Here is a 15,971-nt window from a genome sequence, read left to right on the forward strand (position 1 = left end):
AATCAATAAGAACAAATAAGCTAGTGTAAACCTACATTTAAATCTCAAAAGAAAAAGATTTATGAAACGATATTCATTGACGAAACACTCAATAGAAGAGGCAAGAGGCCACACAGGTGTTGGATAGAAGGGTCACTTTCAGAAAGACATCCCAAAATTCCATAGGTGGCGGCTTGAAGATGAAGAAGAAATTAGGGTTTAAAAATTGTATGAGAAGATGTCAGAACGAAGCTTATCTATTAATTAGATTGTAATTTAGTTTAATATAATGATGACCATATAAAATAATATAAGTAACGTGTTTTAAAATTAAGTCACAACACATGTTCAATAGGTCTAAAAACAATTATGCCAAGGAAATTTCAAACAGGACCCTAAATTAATAGAGTAGATGTAGGCGAACTTCAATGTATATTTCACTTTTGTTGTTAGTTAAAGTTTTAAAGACCGACTATTTTCTTTTGTCAAAACTAACATTTTCATATTTCTCAAAAAATATCATTGAAGAATTTCACACAGATAAAAAAGTTGTCAAAATAACCTAAAATTTTAATAAAATCGCAAAAATAAACTTCATATTCAATCAAATGCAAAATTAACCTTGATGATTAGTAAAACTACCTTTTACCACTCAAGATAAATCACAAAATGAATAACTGGATCAATCTAATTTTGTATACCTAAGATAAAATGTCTAAATAAAAGAACAATATATTATTATTTATAGTTATATTTTATTTATTTGCTCACATATTAATAAATGAAAATGAATTTTTTTTTTGTCATCAAATAAAACACAAATTCATCCGGTCTCTGTGAACCACACTGGTAACTCTGCATCCATGTGAACAACGAAAGACAGTTGTTTTCTAACACTGCGTGCTAGACTGTCCGTTTTTAGATTCTTCGCCCGAAGTACATGAATGATCTCTGAGTTGATAAATTTTTTCCTTAAAGTCTTGATGTCTTCCAAATAGCTTTTAAATGCTGATCATTTTTCTGATTCCAAAACCATCTTTAACAGTTGAGAATTATCTGTTGTATGAAATAAGATTTTTATATATACAGTAATTTATATATATGCATGAAATAAGATTTCTTTTATATTCCTTCATGTAATTTGAACACCAAATTATATTTTCAAATCTAAGACAACAACCAAACTAAATGCAAATAACAAATTTAAATAAAACTAAATTATTATGGTTAAAATTAGAGGAATAAATACGATACAAAATACACAAATAATAATCAAGTTGTTTACATATTATATATCCAAAACTACTATGTCTAATAAAAATAATACTATTTAAAGTAAATAAAACATAAACTACAAAATGATTTAAATCAAAATATTTGTCAATTATTGTAATGTATTATTTTATAAATATTTATATTTGTGCAAGAATACTGAAAATCATGTAGCGATGAATTATAAGGTAACATCATCAATAATTAGTGTAATCTATAAATTGGAAATACGTTTGTCCGCCGAACAGGCTAATATCAACATTTTCCCCGAAATTATCTCAAAGAAGAAGAGATCCTTTCAGATCTCTATTTTTAACCACACGTCAATTTATTGGCCCAAATAGAGTCTAAACTGGAATATTATTTAGCCAATCTATAAGTTTTTTTTTTTTACTGAACCCCATCTATAAGTTAGTGATGAGCATTGTACAACACTAATTTTACCCTTCTTTTTATTTGGTAATGATTGCATTGTATAAGTTTTTCTTTTTGCTGTAATGCATTTATATAGTTGAGAAGTAGTTTTCATACGAATAGGACCACACACTGCTTTAGATGCGAGGTGCCTTAAATCTTAGACTTAAGACAACGACAATGCTGTCCCATTTTGTATGTCTCGACCAACTATGTCCCTCTTTATCATTGTTTCTTTCTTATTTTCAACATCTGACGAATATTTTAATTTCATAACTTTTATTTTGTAAAACAAAAGTTGTTGTTAACCAAGAGCTCTTGGCTTAGTGGTAATGGAACTCTAGATGAAGTGTTCATCCTGAGTTTGAGTTGTCTTGGCCACTTTCCCGCCCATACATACCTGGATGGAAGATCTCGTGGGGATTAGTTTGAGTTTACCGTTTGGGATCCCAATGGTTATAAAAAAAAAAACTGTTTTGTTTTAGTTATTTTATGTTTTAGTTATTTTTGGTTTTTAGTCTCTGCTTATATCCGACTTACTCTATTGGAATTTAAAATTTTAATATAATCAGTTGTTAAAAGAAAAGTTGTTTTGTAAACAAGGGAGAAAGGAAATTATAGTTTCCCTATTGGTAGAGGCGTGTATCTTTTTTATTTCTATTTAATTAAAAAGAATGAAAACTCATTCTTTTAATAGTTTGTCTTTAACTTTATGTAATTTATTCACAAATCTTATGCTATTGCTCTACTTCAACTCTGTTGTTTTCTTCTACTAAATTCTCCCGGACATCCACATTAGAAAGTAGAAACTAAAATGATATTTATTATAATAAATATTCAAATATTGTAAGGACATTCATTTATAGTTAATTGTTTATAAATAAAAGTTCATGAAACTTAACATTAATATTAGAATATATTGTTATAAGTTTAAAATTTTACAATAGTGAGTCCTAAGTGGGAATTCGATGTTTAAATTATATAAATATATTAACAGCACTAAACCATTAACAATGATACATATCTCCAATGATAATTTCCAAAATTAACATTGAAAATGGTGTACCTTCATTTTTGATAATGACATAGAAACTATCATTGGAGATATACCAAAACCCGTATTTTAATGGTTATGGGAGAAAAAACCAGCAATAAAGATATTTTTGAAATTTTTATTGCCAACGATGATATGACATTTTCTGAAAAATAAATTTGTAATAAAAACTATTTTGAATTTTCTAACTCAGTCTTATAAATTTATTCGGTAAAACTGTAAAGTTATATTCTATATGTTTTAAAATAATACATATTTTTAAAAAATTACAGTTTTTTAATAAAACATATTAACACTTAGTTATAAATGCATAGTTTTGTAGTTTTATATTTCCTATTTTGAAAAATGAAATTAATATTTTTGAATTTTACAAATTTTCATTATTAGTTGACAAAAACTTCATTAAAATATAAAAAGTGTATCTTTTTAAAACAAAATTTTTCTCTAGAACATGTCTATTTTTGAAATGGAGAGTAATACATTACGTCTTGTTTTGATTGTTGTTGCTTTCTAGTTAAATCTAGTATTACTATATATTGTTAATGAACAATTTTGTTAAATATAAATAAAACTAACTGCATCATTTATAGATAGATGTGGATCACATATTTTCAAAATTTATGATTCCAAAATTCATTCGGATTGTGGAAGTTCCCAAAATCCAGCGGTTTAACTAATGGTTTAAAAGTTCTGAGACTCAATTTCAAAAAAATGTAAATTATGTAGATTATGGAAAAAAAGTTACAAAAAATTTCAGTATGGTGCTTGTCATAGCATCGAACATAGATCTCATAGTACGGTTTGGTGGGGTACAGTCAGATGTATTTTCATATGGTGGTAGAATTAACAGCTGTAAAATAATCTATATAATATTTCTCATCGTTGTAATATTATAATTAACTAGGCGTTAAATATAAAATTTTCGTATATTTTTCTTGCACAATTATTATCCAATTCTGGACACGATAAACATATAGATATCAAATATAGAAATGAACGTACATAACTAAGAATATTATGGACATAAATATCTGAAATTTCATTATGGAAAAGAGGATATATGTAATACTCATTTTTAACTTTTAATAAGCCAATGTTTCACCAAACCAAGCAAATTAAGGGGCTGACTGGTTTTCCCGCTACCACCCGCAAATACAGCTTTTGCGGTTCATAGCGGTTGTTGGCGTTTCGAAACAATCACAGAAAACACTACAAATCGCTTCAAACCGCTCTGAATCTCTTAAAATCAAAAGCTGGTTCCAGCTAGCGTTTGCGGTTGCGGGCGGTTGCGGGAGGGTAATTTTTTTTTCTTTAAAAACAGAATAAATAAAATAATACTAAAAATATCCAATAAAAATTTTCAATTGAAATAATAGAAATTGTAAAATGTATTCATATTATATTTCAATTTATATTATAAAAATTCAAAACTAAATATTTTCTATAAATTTTTAAAATTGAATAATATGATTTTATAAATATAAATTTTATATTTATCATATTATTATGATTTTTAATATTTTTATAATTATCTAAAATGTAAATATTGTTAAATTATTATTTAACAGATGTTGCGTTTGGTAGTTTACCAGTCATAAGAATCCCGCAAACGCAACAATTTCTAACAGTTGTACCAGTCGTACAAATCTCTAGAAAACGCTTAAAACCGCAACTATCCGCACCCGCAAACTCCCGCAACCACAACCGCAACCGCTGCGGTTACACCAGCCAGACTCTAAGAAGGATGTATTAAATCTAAATTTTGAAGTGATTTAATTTTCAATGAGTTTTAGATGATTATAGGAGAATTAGAAAATTTAATATGATTTTTGTTAAAACATTCTATAATTTCATATTAAACAGTGAGATTTGAATTTTTATTCTTATAACTAAAAATTTCTCTCAAACACTTTAGAAACATTTAGGGGATGTATTGAACTAATGATTGTAAAATGCTTTTGTGGATTTTACCATTACTGGGATTTAGAGTGACTTTATAAGACATCTCGGTGCTTTTGTTTGGATTTTTTTTAAAAATCAGTGTTTGGGTGTTTTAGATTTCAGAGTGTTTTGGTGTTTTAGAAGTTCTGAGTTTAACATAAGGTTTAAATCCACGAATTCCAGAATTAACACAAAAGGTCAAAAACCAAATAAAATGGAAAAAAATTGGCAACAAAAAGTTAGAAACCTATAATTTTTTGGGGAATTTTTTCTTCTGGAAAATAAAAATCAATTTCTAACCAAGAAAACAAGCAAAAGTTATATCATATACAGGCACACACATACACGAACAAGCTTACGTTCGTATCTCTTACATCTCCAACCATACTTTATCACACAAAAACGTATCAATCATCTTTCACATTCACCAATTTCTCAGATCATTCTTTTGGTCAAATGCTAATACGAACAAGCTTATGTCATATCATATACAACTCAAAGCATACTTACAATCAAAATCAGCAGCACATGCTAATAAAAAGTTAGAAACAGACATACGAAGCGAGACTGTGAAAAGCATCAGCAGCAATACAACCGACTTGAGCGGCCGATCGATCTGTGGATTCGAACTCGACTCGAGCAAGGTCCTCCGTCTCCCTACCTGTGCCGATACACGGCCGAACATTCCTCTTCCCCAGGAGTAAACATATCCATCGCCTGCAAAAAAGTCAACTCGAGAAGGAATCTCTCTATATACTACTAAATGAAGCTGTGGAATTGTGCTAACCAACAAAACAAGCTACAACGCTACTGAAGGAGAAGATTCTGTGAATGAGAACAATTGATAACAGAGAAAAGAAAAGAAAAAAATAAATGATTTAATCATAAAAATCTGGAATATTTTTACAGTTTTCTAAACGTACAAGTTATTTTTTTCTCAAAAATCTAGTCAAATAACATATGTAGAGGTGAGATTTCACTGTGCCTGTTTTGAGTAAAAAAACGGTGTAAAGTCTTCTGAAATTCTCTTTTCTAACAAAATCTTGAAAAATAAATTTGTTTTCAATAACAGTAGATTTGATTTAGGTTTTACAAACTATTGTTTGAATAACAGAAGATTTCAATTGATTTTTAGTAATTATACATAAATTCTATATTCACTAACAGAAGATTTGAACATGTATTTAGAAATCCCTAGTTGAATAACATAAGATTTTAAAGAAAACTCAAACCACTCTAAAATCATTAGTTAAAGTACTCTAGAATCTTCAATTTAAATTTTGTTTAATAATAGTAGATTTCATAGTGTTTTATAAAACTACAAGTTCAATAACACTAGATTCTAAATTATTCTTTTTAATTCATATTTGAATAATAGTGAATTTGTCATTTTAATATAAATCACTTCAAAATCCTAGTTGAATACTCTCTACAAGCTCTTATGTATGTATGTATGTATGTATGTATGTATGTATATATGTATGTATGTATGTGTATGTGTATCATACCAAAAGAAAGTGTGTGTAGTTAAGTAATTTCTCATATTTGGAGAAAAACATATTGACTTCTCGTTTGCCGTCCAAAAACAGACTTTTCATTTGATCGTTCCATATTCCATTAGTTTCTTAATTTCAAACTAGACTCGGTAAGACGAAATTTAAAAACTGCTATTACTTTGGTTCCACGATTATCTCCTTGACGTAAAGTTATGAAAAAGTACACGTTGGTAACGTGCTTTATACAACTATACATACTCATGAACCTAAATTTTGTATGCATAAAATTAAAGTACATTTCTTCTCTAACCAGAAAAAAACACCACTTTTTCTTCTCTTGACTATAATATGAGAACTAACAGTGATTAAACAACTTCAACTTAAAAATTAGTTGAAAATTATGAAAATGATGAGATAACGAAAATATCTTCCTACCTTTAACGACGGGACCGGTAGACACACCTAATCTTCTTACACCAACTGAGCTAAGAGCAGCAGCAACGGTGTATCACGTTTGGCTCGATAACCCAGGTAACTTTTACCTTATTTTATTATTATTTTCTTCAATTTAAAAAAAAAAAAAAAAAAAGAGAGAAGGCCAATCACAGAGCCCTTAAGCTCGCGCACAGTGACGTTCCGACGAGGAATTGATCCTTAGAGAAAGACTCCAAGAGGTTTTGTTGGGCACCAAAACCAAAAAAGTGAAACCCACATCATTTTATAATGTTTTTTTTGAGCTAAGGATTCACATTATTCTACCGTTGCGGCTGCTCTAACAACACCAAATTAATAGTACTATCCAATGGAACAAATACAATTATATACTCATCTAAAACTTATATGGTTACTTATGACTTATGTTATGTGATACAGCTTTATTTCACCATTTTTTAGTCATGTAACCTCTAAAGCAGTAAAACACAGATAGTCAAATTTTCTTTTACAACAAATGATCTGAATAACTCAGATATCAGTACTAAATGCTCAACTACATTTATATGATATCTTAACTTTATATTTGTATCTCTAAACCGGTTTAAGTTACTGTTGAGGAAAAATAAGATAAAAACTGATATGGACTAATCAGAATTAAGATCATTAATATGAGGTGGTCGGACCAGTCCTTCAATTGGATCAAAACTAAAAACACTGTTTTGTTTGTTTTCACTACCAGAAACATTTTTTCATTTCTTTCTTAAAAATTATTTAATCTATAAAATAAAAATAATTATAAATAAAAATAAATAATACATATTTATAACAAAGGTGAAAAGGAAACAAATAAAGGGGTAAGAAACCAGAACAGCTTTATATACGTACGTTGATTTCTTCGGTTCTCTCTAATCGTACAACCAAAATCAGGTCGAAGAATCAGGGTTTTCAGGACAAAACCGAGTTTCGCTCTCCGTCTTCTATCAAGAATATGCAAGAAGCAGCGTTAGGTATGATCGTAGGCGGAGGAGGAGAAGGAGACGCAGCCGTGGCGGCGGAGCAGAATAGACAAATGAAAGGTGAGATAGCTACACATCCCATGTACGAGCAGCTTTTGGCCGCACACGTGGCATGTCTGAGAGTGGCGACTCCCATCGACCAGCTTCCGATCATTGAAGCTCAGCTTTCTCACTCTCATCATCTTCTCCGATCTTATGCTTCGACAGCCGTTGGATTCTCGCATCATGATCGTCAAGAGCTCGACAATTTCTTGGTACGTTAATTAGACTAATTGTTGTAGAAATTAGTCCCTAGTTTGATTACTTGTTTTGTTCTTTGTTTTTGTTTTTTAAGATTGATTAATAATAGAGCAAGAATGAAAAGTTAAATTGTTTTTTCTTTTTGAAAAATTTGCTTTTCCAATGATTTAGTGGTTACTTTTACAGAATTTTTGTGAAATTCAAGATATAATTGTTAATGATTGCTAGTGGACTAACTATGAGAGAAATTATAAACCTATATCAATCTTGTGTGCATTATGTTTTTAAGGAATTTATGTTTATAAAATTCTTGTGAATTTCAGGTGAATTGTGAATAATGTTATGAAAGATGTAACTAAACTGTCATTTCCATGCAATTTTGTGCATTTTGAAGATACTATCTTCAGAAAACCTTGACATATTCTCCGTATTATATACACATACATAACATAAGCATAACGTGTAAACATACTGATATATCTTTAGGTGGTCTCATGATCATGTGCTAAATTAATTAGAGTTAGTCAATGTAAAATGTCATCTTTTTTGGTAAGCAATGTCATCTTTGTAATTACATTTAAATCATATATATATATTTAAACTTGATTATTCATGTTGGTTGAAGCCGGGTTACTCCATACTAAAATTTGAAACTGCATTAAAGTAGAATTGATATCTCAACTACAGTTTTGGAAGTAAGTTGCTATATTAAATTTTTGAATTTATATTTATTGAAATTGGGTAGAAATAGGCTATATAGTGATTTAAGCGCTCAAAACACACCACACAAGATGGACGTACTTATATGCGTGTATGCATATATATATGGAAATATTTATTGAACATAAATGAATTGGATGTTCATAGTAATGTATATATAATAACAAAAATTGGATACAGGCACAATATGTAATGGTGTTGTGTAGCTTCAAAGAACAGCTTCAACAACACGTGAGGGTTCATGCCGTCGAAGCTGTGATGGCTTGCCGTGAAATTGAGAACAACCTCCACTCTCTCACAGGTTTTTTGTCCTCTAAATTTTCTATTTCGTTTGTAAAATATCAAAAAAAATAGTTCAATTTTAATATTTTTGGAGTTTATTTATAGTGGTATCGGAATATATAGAATACTAACTTTAAATAATATATGTACATTGTAAATCTCTTAAATGTGACTTTATAAAAACCATATATATCCATATAAAATAATAAATACTATATTATATAAAGTTATAAACCACGCAGAGTGTTCCAAATAAAATATAATAACTAAAATTAATTTTCTGTTGGACAATAGTTTATTTACAAACCATTGAGTTAGGTATCTAAAAGGTCCTTGCTATTATACCAGATATGAACAGCCGATAAACATAAAACTTATACTTTTTCTATTTTAATTTAGTTGTTGTTATAGTTCTATGCACACAAATTAATAAAACATATGATTTTGTATATATATTTTCAAAATAAAATTCAATTATTTATACATCTAACCATATTCAACCAATAGAAAATATATTAGAGAATCTTGTAAATAAATTTTGTAGAAAATTTCTAAACAGAAATTTATTTTGAAAATAAAATTTATCTACAACCATATAAATTATCGATCATGATATGATTAGTTTTTAAGCCAATTTTTTGTTAAAAAAGGAATTAGTTGTAGGAATCTTGTTTTCTAAACCAAACAGATATTTCTGTAGGAACTTTATTTATTTCTTTCATTTACTTTTACAGTTACAGTAGGTACATCTACATCAAAAATTATATAGACTAAACTTTACAGCTACGTACATTCTAACCGATCACCATGGCCCTCAGTGCCTCCAAAGCTTTAGAGATAAAATCAAAGGCGTGCAAACTGCTAGAATTCATGATCTCAAATATGTATATTAAAACCAAATACCAATAGTATATCAATATAGAATGTATTTTTATAAAATGTATTGATCCCTTAAGCTATCGAAGCAGTTTTGGCCTTAAACCATGCTCAAGCACGGTCACATTTCCAACGTAGTAGTCTAGTGTATGTGTTTTATATTTACTTTTTGTCATGGCAATTAATTAATCCCTCTAAACCTAGTAGTAGGACTGTCGGAGTAAACATATCGTGTAAACTTTCTCTATTCCCGTAGGAGCGACATTAGGAGAAGGGTCCGGTGCGACGATGTCCGAGGATGAGGACGATCTTCATATGGATTTCTCATCTGATAATTCCGGCATTGATTTTAGCGGGGGACAAGATATGACGGGATTTGGTCCATTGCTTCCGACTGAATCTGAAAGATCTCTTATGGAAAGAGTCAGACAAGAGCTGAAACTCGAACTCAAACAGGTAAAATATTGATATGTTATGAGTCACCACGATAGTATGTTTATATATCTACTTTATTGGATTTTTTGGGTAAAATGTTAAGTTTTATTTACTGTTTCCTTCTAATTAAATTTGTCCTTTTTCGATAAGGGTTTTAAATCAAGAATTGAAGATGTAAGAGAAGAGATAATGAGGAAAAGAAGGGCTGGGAAATTGCCTGGAGACACAACAACTGTCTTGAAAAATTGGTGGCAACAACATTGCAAATGGCCTTACCCTACTGTGAGTACTAATTACTAAATAGTACTCCCTCTGTTTCATTATAAGTGTCGTTTTAGACTTGTGCACACGGATTAAGAAAGCATTTAGTTTTGCATATTTTCAATATAAAAACATCATTACCAATATAATTCAACCAATAGAAAAATAGAATGGAGAATAAAGTTAATAAATTTTGCATTGAAACTCTAAAACGACACTTATTTTGCAACGAAAAAAATTCTCTAAAACGACACTTAATATGAAACGGAGGGAGTATATTTTTCATATTTGTACGAACCAACACCCATATTTGGGTCCAATTATTCGTTTGCGTTTGCATTTGCATTTACGTTACCGATTTCATGTAATAAATATTCTAATTATTATAACATGAAACAAATGCAAATGTAAACGCAACGAAGCAATCTGGCTCAGTTTGGACACTCAATAGTCAATGCATGCTTTTTATAGCCAACACACATACATACTCTTCTACATACGAATTGAAATTTACTAATAAGTATATAACCGGATCAACCATATTGACCGTTAGGGCCGGTCATAATATTTTGGGAACTATTCAGATTGAGAACTATGATGTAACTGACAACAACGAATTATATAATGTAAAAGACCGATGTGATTTGAACAGGAAGACGACAAGGCAAAATTGGTGGAGGAGACAGGATTACAGTTGAAGCAAATCAACAACTGGTTCATTAATCAACGCAAGAGGAACTGGCACAATAACTCTCATTCCCTCACTTCCTTGAAGTCCAAGCGCAAACACTGATCTCTTATTACTGGTATACAATTGCCACTACATTTACATATGCTACTTACATTCCGCAGTATATAATTCCATTGATCTAGTAATAACGAGGTGTGATTATGAATATCATGTACTTAGCTTATTTTACATCCCAACCACTTAAAGGTTTGTTCTTTAAGTGATTTACTTGTTGTTATTGGATTGTGATTCAATACGTGTATGTTTTACTTTTTACTGCGATTCATCACAACAACTTTCACTTTCTTTCACTTGCTTAAATCAAAGCGCAAACTCAATCTCTCCTTACTAATTAAGTATACATCTTCATACTAATTACATTGCTTTACCATACATGATATATGCAGTTTATGTTATTTGGTAATAACGAGATGTGATCATTAACATATTGTTCTCCCTTTCTTTTTTAACAAAAAAAATACTGTATCATGTTCTTGCTTTAGCTTATTTTACATCCAACCACTAAATCGTTTGTGTTTTTAGTAATATAGTTATTGTTACTAAACTAAAAAAAAACTATAAATTGATAAAGTTAAAACATTTAGACTTTATTAATTCATAAAATGATTTATTTATGAGAATTATTTAAATTAGGATCATTACCAAATGTAAGTCAATCAATTCTTAACTATTGCTTTGAAATGATTTTTATATTTCAAGTTCATGATGTTTATTGTGGTTCAGAGAGGCAAAAGCAGCATATAGTTGTAGCCCTCATCTATGAAACTGAGAAGTTGTAACGTAAGAACATAACTATTGAGTTAAGTAAGAATTGAAAACCCTAGTTATTGAATTGATTTTGAAATATCTTGAAATAATCAAGATTTCCCTAATTATACATAAACACACAACTTATAAACCACACAAACATAATTAAAAGTCACTACAAGGGTCCACAACATTAGCTCCATTTTCGTCTTATATTTTTTTCTTCATTGCCTCTTTTTCCAAGTGGATTCAATGATTCTTCGTTTCACTTTGTAAATGGATCATATCACACGTCTCACCACTCCTTGCAGAGTTTCAAAGTCAAGACAAGTTTATCTCTTCTAGTTCCTCATACTGCATGGTTCTCAATGGGTTAATGAACAAAATTTGCAACTAAGCCATTGTTAGACAGTATAGTTCGAAGAACTGAAACACAAACTTCTCAACCATCACATAGTAGATGATCACAAATATAATCAAATAAAGAGAGGATCTCATACACACACTGTCCCTTTTTTTATTCTATATTGTAAAATTTGGTAGCAAAATCTCTTAAAAACATATCAATAGAGAGAGTTATAAGTACAACAAGTAGCAACAATGGAGCCAATGCAGATGACAAGTGATGGTAGAAGAGTTGCATTCAAGAGATGGTTTCTTCCCAAGTATCCTCCCAATGTTATGGTTGCATCCGCCACAACCCTAGCCAACGTTCCAGCTTCCGTCGACAGCAATCCTCCGTTGTATGTTCCTTTTGATAGCCTCGATGACATTACCCTCGATAACAACGATAGGTTCACACCTTTAGACAAAACAAAAGCCGTTAGAATCAGTTGGTTCTTAAAAAGAGTTTTGTTTGCTTATGTATATACCTTCGAGTACTTCAGCAGCGACAAACATTACTAGACCAGAGATTACGTATTGAGGCACGGTGTATGGAACAAACAGATTAAAACTGAAGAGAATCCCGATAAAGACTATGATCTCAGATGTCAAAAGGATTTGCCTGCAATAGAGACAGAGATCGCACAAAAAACACCATCAAGCTTCATATGAATTCAATGACCAAGAAGCACGAAGAAAACATCTATAAAGTTTCAGACTTACCTGTCTTCAAACATGTTACTGATGTAACTTCCAACAAGAATGTTGATTGGTAGCACCGTGAGGCCAAGGCAGGCGAGGAAGATGGCAACGGAGCTTGTTGTCCAACCAAAATAGTATGAAGTAACCACACTAGACTCCGACAGTAATATCTCCATGGCGTATTTGAGCATGAAGTAGATCAACAGTTGAACCTGACACAGGAGAGCTTTCAGTCAGATAACCTTTCTAACATTCCTAAGGATGGTTGGGAAAGATGATGATGATAGATACCTTAACAGATGGAGTAAGAAGTCGGTATGCATCACCGAAAGAATTTGCAGGTCTGCGAGAATCTTCTGCAGACTCTTCACTTTCATCGCAATCCTCTTCATCTTCGTCTTCCACCTTGAGTCCTGAAGTAATCAGCAACGGCTTCCGAAGACCTTCCTCCACGGCTCTACTATTCTCTTCTCTCTCTGTCACTGCATCATCCAAGAGAGTCCAATCAAAACTCGTTTCAATCAGTAAAAGGAACAGTTTTACTATCAAAAAGTAGATTACCTGAAGTTGTTTCATTCGGGTTGCTTCTTTCTTGATCCTCTGTATCACGCAACGGCTCCTTGAATGAAATGCATAGCCATACCAAATAGAACAGCCAAGCCACAGCCATAACCCACCCAGGCAGAGTAGACTGGTTAAATGTCAGCTTGTAGATCTTGAATTTGACTTGGAGCAAACCGGCGAGTGCAGGACCACAAGCCATTCCAAGAGCACTAGCACTCACAAAACCTGCTGACGCCTGCATTCTGATTCTTAAAGGCACACAGTCACTGATGTATCTTCTGTTCACAGCTCTTGCTGATCCCAGCCTGCAAAATTCAAAAGGGTCGTCATAACAAGGTTTCCTCTTTCACACCGTCTCCATAGGAATATTAAAGTTTTGAACTTACCCACAACAGAGACGGCCGAGTAAGAGAAGCCACATGGAATTGGCATCATAAGCCAACGCGTACATTAGGTTCCCTATAAAGAGAGCAATGCTGCTGAACACAAGAGGTTTGAAGTAAGACTTGTTGGACCAGGCGCTGAAATAAACCGATGAGAAAACTTGAGCCACGGCCATAGATCCAATGACGATACCACAAACCGTTGCTGCAGCTCCAAGGCTCATGGAATAGTCATCTGCTGTAGGGACGATGATATATGTGTTGACCATGTACAAGAATGTGTTTCCTAAGTTCAGGAGCAAGGAATTGAAATGGTAAGTCCGCTCATCGATGGTATCCTCTGAAGGAGTCTGCAAATCATCTTGCATGATAAGAGCATGTTGTGCCAAGAAGTTGAGGAAACTCGTTGAGTTTGTTAACTTGTCCACTGCTGTCTTAATTGCCTCAACCACTGGGTCCTGCGGAGTTTAAGAAAATAAACAGAGGATCTTGATGTGTGATATAATATTTTAAATGTATTTATTTACCTGAAGAGGAAGAACAGGTTGGTCGTAAATTGAATAAAAACTTCCTTCGTGTTCTTGAAGCTCATGAAGGTTGCGAGATATTGCCCCAACAACAGCTCCTACACCCTACAGATTCCATACACATAAGAACATTAAAGATTCCCTATAGATGAAACAAGTGAAAGATCTGTAAGACAAAAATTTTATTTACCACATGCTTAAACACTTGCTGAAGCTGTGAGTAAGGATGGTTAGCTCGGGTTTTCACGTAGTAGTCGGCGAACCTATAGCCAAACCGTTTGTCAAATTTCTTAAGTATCTTGCGAAGACCAATGGCGTTCAACTCAACGAACACCAGAAGCTGTAGAAGATCTCTTCCAACATCTCTGTATGATTCTCGTAGCTCCACAATTTTTGATATGTCAGGCTGCTCGAGAACAGCATCATGCGTTTCCCTCAACGTGGCTAGTCTCCCTGAAAGCAACCCTTGTTGTTCCAACATGAAAAGGACAGTTTTCTCAATCTGCAAGATGATGAATTGGTTTCAGTATCTAAACAAGTTCCGTCTGATCATCTTTACAGTCTCTATGTATAAATAATTAACTTACTTGAGTATCGAGCATCCTGGAGAAATCTTTCAGAACATGGCGAGGATGTTGAGATCCGCCTCGTATCTGCTCAGCATATTGCTTCACTTTCTTCTTCATCATTTTGTAATTGATGTAATAGCTACAAAGGAATCATCAAAGCAATCAAAATCATATGATCAGATCATAAACTTAAAGGTTTAATATATGGCTAAAACAGAGATGTCATAAGCAGATGCATACCCTCTCCATTCTTCGATTTGTTTCCTCTGCAGATACTTCCCAAAAGCCACCATCTTAATAAGAGCCTGAGAAGAATGTGGAGATTAGAACACACCCTGATATCACTTATATATAAAGATTTTGCGTTTTTGTCAACTTGAGGAAGCAAACAAAGAATTGGTGTGTCATACTGAAATGAATTTTATACAGATACGTAATAATATTTATCCAAGTCAATAGCATTCCAGAACAGTTTTTTTTTAAATCCTAAAATGGAAAGGAGAGAGAAAAAACAGATCCAACAACATTTGACACATTCAAACCTGTCCAAGGCCTAATAATACACACTGAGATTTCAATCAACCAATCCCACAAGAAGCCCTGCTCAATGGAGCTAACAGAGAGCAGATTCAAGGTCTTGATGCAAAACAGGTTTAAGGTAAGCATCTAAAAAGGAGCAAAACCTCAAATGGGTTGTGAACTGCTGCGCATTGGGTTAGTGCTGAAACACAATAAAGAAATCAAAACAAGAAAATTTCCCTAAAGCAATTTTCAAATATACAGGTAAGAAAGTCAGCTAGTGAATGACTGGCTCAGATGATACGATATCAGGTAAAAACCACTGAGGACAGTAAAGTACTAAAATCAAATCAAAAATCATCTGAAGAAACAATTAAAACTCAGCTTATTCATACTTTTTTCAC

General features: G+C 32.0%; 3 protein-coding genes across 3 annotated transcripts in view; 1 reads left to right on the forward strand and 2 right to left on the reverse strand.

Moving 5' to 3' along the window:
* LOC108823549 (DNA-directed RNA polymerase IV subunit 1) overlaps positions 1–15,971 on the reverse strand; it is a 39,050-nt gene that overhangs the window by 10,932 nt on the left and 12,147 nt on the right. The window lies entirely within an intron of this gene.
* Positions 7,447–11,457, forward strand: LOC108835117 (homeobox protein HD1). The gene is made up of 5 exons (XM_056994466.1): positions 7,447–7,861; positions 8,748–8,868; positions 9,982–10,181; positions 10,311–10,442; positions 11,074–11,457. The coding sequence occupies exons 1-5, from the start codon at positions 7,580–7,582 to the stop codon at positions 11,212–11,214; spliced, it is 876 nt and encodes a 291-aa protein (XP_056850446.1). The 5' UTR covers positions 7,447–7,579; the 3' UTR covers positions 11,215–11,457.
* LOC130494562 (SPX domain-containing membrane protein At1g63010-like) overlaps positions 12,417–15,971 on the reverse strand; it is a 4,385-nt gene continuing 830 nt past the window's right edge. The window contains exons 3-12 of the mRNA XM_056994463.1: positions 15,289–15,353; positions 15,067–15,187; positions 14,670–14,981; positions 14,480–14,584; positions 13,956–14,410; positions 13,567–13,874; positions 13,297–13,487; positions 13,027–13,217; positions 12,792–12,925; positions 12,417–12,721 (exon numbers count right to left, since the gene is read on the reverse strand). Of these exons, the coding sequence (XP_056850443.1) occupies positions 12,483–12,721; positions 12,792–12,925; positions 13,027–13,217; positions 13,297–13,487; positions 13,567–13,874; positions 13,956–14,410; positions 14,480–14,584; positions 14,670–14,981; positions 15,067–15,187; positions 15,289–15,341 (2,109 nt within the window). The 5' untranslated portion in view covers positions 15,342–15,353 and the 3' untranslated portion in view covers positions 12,417–12,482. The remainder of the gene's footprint in view (positions 12,722–12,791; positions 12,926–13,026; positions 13,218–13,296; positions 13,488–13,566; positions 13,875–13,955; positions 14,411–14,479; positions 14,585–14,669; positions 14,982–15,066; positions 15,188–15,288; positions 15,354–15,971) is intronic.

This window comes from Raphanus sativus, chromosome 9 (assembly GCF_000801105.2).
Source record: "Raphanus sativus cultivar WK10039 chromosome 9, ASM80110v3, whole genome shotgun sequence".
Taxonomy (NCBI): domain Eukaryota; kingdom Viridiplantae; phylum Streptophyta; class Magnoliopsida; order Brassicales; family Brassicaceae; genus Raphanus; species Raphanus sativus.

Bases quoted from the DNA above. Each gene is read 5' to 3' on its own strand.
- LOC108835117 (XM_056994466.1), top strand. From the start codon at position 7,580: ATGCAAGAAGCAGCGTTAGGTATGATCGTAGGCGGAGGAGGAGAAGGA. The intron at 7,862-8,747 runs GTACGTTAATTA...AATTGGATACAG, and splicing joins AAGAGCTCGACAATTTCTTG to GCACAATATGTAATGGTGTT. The intron at 8,869-9,981 runs GTTTTTTGTCCT...CTATTCCCGTAG, and splicing joins CAACCTCCACTCTCTCACAG to GAGCGACATTAGGAGAAGGG.